The following is a 6,286-nucleotide window of genomic DNA, read 5'->3' on the forward strand; positions in this document are numbered from 1 at the left end:
CGAAGGTACCCCGCCTGACCAGCAGCATCTAGTTTTTGCCGGCACACAGCTGGAGGATGAGCTGTGCTCTGTCAGACTACAAAATTCAGAAAGAGTTCACCCTGAACTTAGTGCTTCATCTGTGAAGCGGCACCGTTGAGCCTCCCCCCTGCCACCTCGCTCAGAAATCCAACTGAGACAAGACGTCGGCTGTGTTACGATCACCGATAGCCCCGCGGTCAACTGCTGCAAGAAGCGTGGCCACACCAACAACCTGCACCCCAGGAAGAATGTCAAATAAGGCCCCTCTGCCGGCTTCTTTGCCCACAGGGCAGCCTCCTGCCTGTGGCCCTGGGGCCTCAGTAAACTTTCCCTTTCTTTTTTTTTTTTTTTATAAGTTGCAAAGCTTTTACTGAAAATGTACTTTTTATAGCATCCATGATTTCACACCTGTGATTAACTAGCAATGATTTCAATACCTACAAACTCTTCTGCCTCTGAATTTGTCATAATGCATGAAACTAAGCTTATAACAGTAAGAAAAAACAACAGCTCATCTACTCCATCTTTATATCCTTCATGACAGCAAGATGCACAATTGAGTTCTTTAAAAGGGCTAAAAGTGATTGACATATAAATTCTGAGCTTATTTTTAAAGCTGTGTAAATCCAACATTTTTAAGACAACATTTAAAACAAAGGTCACACTTTATGAAAACAAAATTCTTAAATCAGGCTTTCTTCATTTTTAGTCTTTTGGTATTCTGCTCCATTTAACATTTTATATTGCCCAACAAAGAGTAGTTATATTTTACTGTTTTTGGAGATGACCGAACAGATGATGATGTTACATGCCTACTACACAGGTGGGATTTTGCCTAAGATCAATTTGTTTAAAGATATTATTTTGCTATATTTTTGTTGAATATTAGGGAGTACTTGTATGATTCAAGATTGCTGCTGCTGCTGCTAAGTCGCTTCAGTCGTGGCCGACTCTGTGTGACCCCATAGACGGCAGCCCACCAGGCTCCCCCATCCCTGGGATTCTTCAGGCAAGAACACTGGAGTGGGTTGCCATTTCCTTCTCCTAAACTTTCCTTTTTGTTGACTGAAGCAGTGAAAAAAAAAATAAATAAATAAAATCTGTTCTACAGAGAATATTGAGAAACACCACTAGTTTCAAAACGGAAAACACCTCATCAGAAAATATAATCATTTAAAAATGACTTAAACATCTAACTCAAAAGAAAATCTAAGTTTTCTGACTGAACTTTAAAAAAGAAGAAAGATAAAGTGATGTAGAATAAAATGTCAAAACATTTTTGTCCATAAAAGTCAGCCTCTTGGGGACTTCCCTGGTGGTCCAGTGGTTAAGACCCCACACTTCCAATGAAGGGAGCAAGGGTTCGATCCCTGGTTGGGGAACTAAAATCCCACAAGCTGCACAGTGTGGCCAGAAAATTTTAAAAAGTCAGTCTCTTAAGTGTTAGTTTCTCAGTCATGTCTGATTCTTTGCAAACCCATGCACTGTAGCTGCCCAGGCTCCTCTGTCCATGGGATTCTCCAGGCAAGAACACTCGAATGGGTTGCCATTCCCTTCTCCAAGGGATATTCCCGACCCAGGGATCAAACCCAGGCTCCTGCACTGCCAGCAGATTCTTTACTGTCTGTTAATGTTTTACTTAAAAGCCAAGGCGGGACTTCCCTGGTGATCCCAGTGGCGAAGCCTCTGTGCTTCCAACTCAAGGGGCCCAGGTTCAATCCCCGGTCAGGGAAATATTAAAAGATTCCACATCTTCCAATTAAGACCCAGCATGGCCCCATAAGTAAATAAGTAAATGAATATTTTAAAAAAAACAAGGTGAAAATTATCATTGCTTTCTAAATTATTCATTGAGTTTGTGCTAATTCACTTAAAAAAATAATCAGAAGCAAATTAAGAACCACCTCATTGGATACTTCTAACTCTGGGCTTAGCTTTGCAAATATGCTCGCTTGTGCTTGGTCGCTTCATTTGTGTCCGACTCTTGCAACCCCGTGGACTGGAGCCCACCAAGCTCCTCTGTCCATGGGATTCTCCAGGAAAGAATACCAGAGTGGGTTGCCATGCCCTCCTCCAGGGGATCTTCCTGACCCAGGGTCTGAACTCGTGTTTCCTGTGTCTCCTGCACTGTGGGCAGATTCTTTTACCGCTGAGTATCTCACCCCAAACAGAATAAGAATGATTCTATTTCCCTATTTAAAAACACAACAAACAATTTTAGCGACTTCAAATTCAGTCTTAAGGGAGCTTGCACATGAAAACTAAAGTAAAAACAAACCAGGCGTCATTACATCATTACATGAGAATCTCTTCTGTCTCTGCCTCAGGCCACACAAGGCTGAACCCAGCCTCATCTCCTCTAAGGTCTTGGTTTTCACAACCAGCTGGCCCTAACAAAGCAATTTATTTTTTAAAAGTTTGTCTTCTAATCGCTACTGCTTCTGCACATCAATGTGTGTGCCACGTGCTTCTTGCAGGCATACGGGGTGTGTTCTTGGAAGCTCTGGGAAACCCCTGCATGTAACTCACAAAGCCTGGAGTTGGAAGGAGCGGTGATGAGCAGAGGTGAGCACAGGAAAGCAGTGAGTTACCTGTGGGTTTCTTCATGCTGTTGCGGGGCCGAGCAGGCATGGGGTGGGGCATCCTCCCAGGGTCTCTGGGACCTTCTTGACAGTTTCCCCCCCTGAAGCCAGGGCAGCACCTCCATTCCAACTGCGTCACCGTCTTGTACCTGGTGACGTACCTGGGTCTGACATTCACGCGATACCTGCCAAAGAGCAAGGTGGCATCTCTTGTTACTGGTTGCTGCGGCAGACACCCTGGCCTTCCTGGCTGCACCCAAGTGAAGAGGCCCTGGGTCACTGCTCTCTGCAGTATGACCCCAAGGGGTCACCGGTCTCCTCCAGTTCAGCTCTTCCCCCCACCTCCTTCCTCCATCTCTTGGATCCACCTGCCCCCAGCTCCCCTCCCTTGAAAGGCTGGAGAAACAGACAACTCAGAAAACCCTGGCCCATGACTCTCATTGAGAGTACGGAGAGTGTTAGTCGCTCAGTCGTGTCCGACTCTTTGCAACCCCATGAACTGTAGCCCGCCAAGCTCCTCTGTCCTGGGGATTCTCCAGCAAGAATACTGGAATGGGTTACCATACCCTTCTCCAGATCTTCCTGACCCTGGGATTGAACTGGAGTCTCCTGCATTGCAGGCAGATTGCTTACCATCTGAGCCACCAGGGAAGAAGGTGTGACTCTCACTGGATGTGGACAGTTTTCAAAAACTGGGCTTTCACTTCACTGACAAACTTCTATTTGACAATTTGCTGCTTGGTGGAGATTATCCCAGGCCAAGTCAGGCCCATTTGGTTAGTGTTTTACACACAACATGCCTGGCACCCTCGCCTCCCACCCCCCATGTATTTATCTTGGCACCTTCTTTCCTGACACCTGGCAAAGGGAGCAGGGCCTCTGCAGACCCACCTTATACTATTTGTGTTGAGATCTTGGTGGCTCAGATGTTGAAGAATCCACCTGCAATGCAGGAGACCCAGGTTCAATCCCTGGGTTGGGAACATCCCCTAGAGAAGGAAGTGGCAACCCACTCCCGTATTCTTGCCTGGAGAATCCCCAGGACAGAGGAGCTTGGAGGGCTACAGTTCATGGGGTTGCAAAGAGTCGGACACGACTGAGCGACTAACACTAACTCATGTGCACTCATGCATCTCACAGAGACCCTGGCAACAAGCTGGAAAGTCCATCAGACCCAGGGCTGGACCGCAGCCCAGAGCAGAGAGATGATCCAGGACCCCTGGGCGCCCGGGGGGGTCAAGCCAGAGTTCACCCCCAGGGGCCCTGCTCACAGCAGAGGTGAGCAGCCCCTCGTCCACCTTGGCTTCTCCTGCCGACGGCAACCCCAGCTTTCTTGAGTCTCGTCAGTTGCTCTTCATTTCTGACCCCAGCACTAGCAGTCAGCTCCCTTTTCCCCTTTTCGTGTTGTTCCTCAAGGGGCCTCAAGCCAGCCAAAGGACTCCGCCTCAGGCCCTGGCCTCACGGCAGGCAGAGTTCAAAGTCACATTCCGGAGAGAATCACAAGTGGCTGAACGTCACAGACTTCTGGCACCCCGGCTGAGGGGCCCGAGCATGACACAGAACCGTACGAGCCAGGCACTGCCCCCGGCCAGGACAGGCAAGGCGACCCTGCGGAATTCTAGGGGGGCCAGTGACAGCGCTGCCGGGCAGGAGTGTCACCACACCTGGTCTTGAGGGCATGGTTCTCAACCTTGGCCACGTGTCACATTCACCAGGGACCTGTGAAAGACCGCCCATGTCCGGGCTCGGCCTCAGAGGCTCTGTTATGACTGGTCTCTGATGCAGCCTGGGTGTGTGGATTTTGAGATGCTTGGGTGGGAGCCTTTTTGGGGAAAACTGATGTGAAAACCAATAAATAAAACAGAAAAGGGCTGCTCAAGGGGTTGGGGGGCAAAGCAGAGGCAAAAGCCCCCTCCTAGGCCCTTCATTCTCATTCCTCCTACATTCCCCATCAAGATCCCACTGAGAACACCATCCCGTGCTCACAGCTGGGAAAAGAGAGGCTCAGAGAGGTTAAGTGACTCCTCCCAATGGTCAGGAAGGGCCAGAATGCATGTATGCTCAGTCACTTCAGTCGTGTCTGACTCTTTTGCAACCCCATGGACTGCAGCCCACCAGGCTCCTCTGTTCACAGGACTCTCCAGGCAAGAATATTGGAATGGGTTGCCATTCCCTTCTCCAGGAGATCGTCCCAACCCTGGGATCAAACCCGGGTCTCCTGCATTACATGTGGATTCTTTACCATCTAAGTCACTAGGGAAGCCCCAGGAAGGGCCAGGACCGGCTTTAAACCCATGTTCTCCCCTGCACCCGCCATGGCCCTCCCAGCACGTGGAAGCCACCAGTCTGCCTGGCAACTGCCCTAAATTCAAAGCCACCCCACCTACTCGGAGATGTTCCAGAAGGCTGGGTGAGAAGGCAGCCTGAGTATCTAATTCGGTCCAGGTTACACTCTTGCCCTCTCCCCCAACCTGGCACCCCACCTACCCAAAGCATCTTCTGTGTGGCCCCAGAAACTACAGGAAAAGAAAGAAAAATCCCATTTCATTGTTTTGCTCAACCACAGCCTAATGCTGGAAAAATGTGTGATCTCAGGAAAACCTGGTTCCTCTGAGCATTTAGGATTGAACGTGAAAATATGTTTGCTCCGGAGTTTTGTTCGTGTGCCAGGTGATGACAGCCCACAGTGAGCCCTCTGACCGCAGCTGAGCCGCGAGGAGGGGCTCTGACGCCGGTGGACGAGGGACGACCCCCACCCCACCCCACCCGACCTGAGCCAGGGGCCTTAGCCCCTCACTGCCCAAGAAAGTGCTCAGTTCTCCAACACACTTCATTCTTCTCCCTGAAGGCAGTGATGATTTCAGAGCCAGCTCTTTAAGTTAGGAAAGCTCCTTGGAGCACCGCCTTCTCCACTCGCCCCACTCCCATTGCTGTAGGGTTTCTGGTTTCAATGGACTTCAGGTTGGCCGCGTCTCCCACCAAGTTCCCAGCCCCGGGACAGCTGGAAGCCATCAGGGGCCACCTCCCTGCATAGGAGGATACAATGCCCGAGGCATCTGCGGGTTCCCAGGCCTCAGCTGGGGGGAGGGGGTGTCATGGGGGAGGCAGGGGCTGTTTGGTCCCACAACATTTCTAGGGTATCCCCAAGAAACGGGGTTGCCACTCCTCCAAGGGCAACCAGGGGGCTCCCCGGAGGGTGGGGAGGCCCCAAGTAGCATCCCCAGGCCTGCTCCCCATCACTCTGGCTTTGTGGAACAGTATTCCTACCAAGGAGCTTTTTAAAAAAAATTTTATTATTCATTTATTTTTGGCTGCTCTGGGTCTTTGTTGCTGCACACAGGCTTTCTCAAGTTGCGGTGAACGGGGCAGGGGTGGGGTGCCACTCTAGTTGTGGTGCATGGGCTCACCTGGCCAGCAGCAAGTGGGATCTTCCTGGTCCAGGGATCGAACCTGTGTCCTCTGCATTAGCAGGCGGATTCTCATCCACCGTACCACCAGGGAATTCCCCAGGGAACTTTTTAAATATGTCCAGGCCTTTATCCTCAAAATTCTGATTTCATTGGTCTGGAGCAGGGGGTCCCCAGGCATGTGTACCTTGCAGAAACTCCCCACATAATGGCTGAGTACAGCCAGAATTGAGAAGCACCCAGACTCTGGCAGGGAGTGAATGGAGCCCCTGGACT

The 6,286-nt window shown here is 50.3% G+C and overlaps 1 protein-coding gene across 2 annotated transcripts in view; it reads right to left on the minus strand.

Moving 5' to 3' along the window:
- EMILIN2 (elastin microfibril interfacer 2) overlaps positions 1 to 6,286 on the minus strand; it is a 60,819-nt gene that overhangs the window by 27,623 nt on the left and 26,910 nt on the right. For both annotated transcript variants that reach the window (XM_010832725.1, XM_010832724.1), the window contains exon 3: positions 2,613 to 2,788. In XM_010832725.1, the coding sequence (XP_010831027.1) occupies positions 2,613 to 2,788 (176 nt within the window). The remainder of the gene's footprint in view (positions 1 to 2,612; positions 2,789 to 6,286) is intronic.

Source organism: Bison bison, unplaced genomic scaffold (genome assembly GCF_000754665.1).
Source record: "Bison bison bison isolate TAMUID 2011002044 unplaced genomic scaffold, Bison_UMD1.0 scf7180017862158, whole genome shotgun sequence".
NCBI lineage: Eukaryota > Metazoa > Chordata > Mammalia > Artiodactyla > Bovidae > Bison > Bison bison.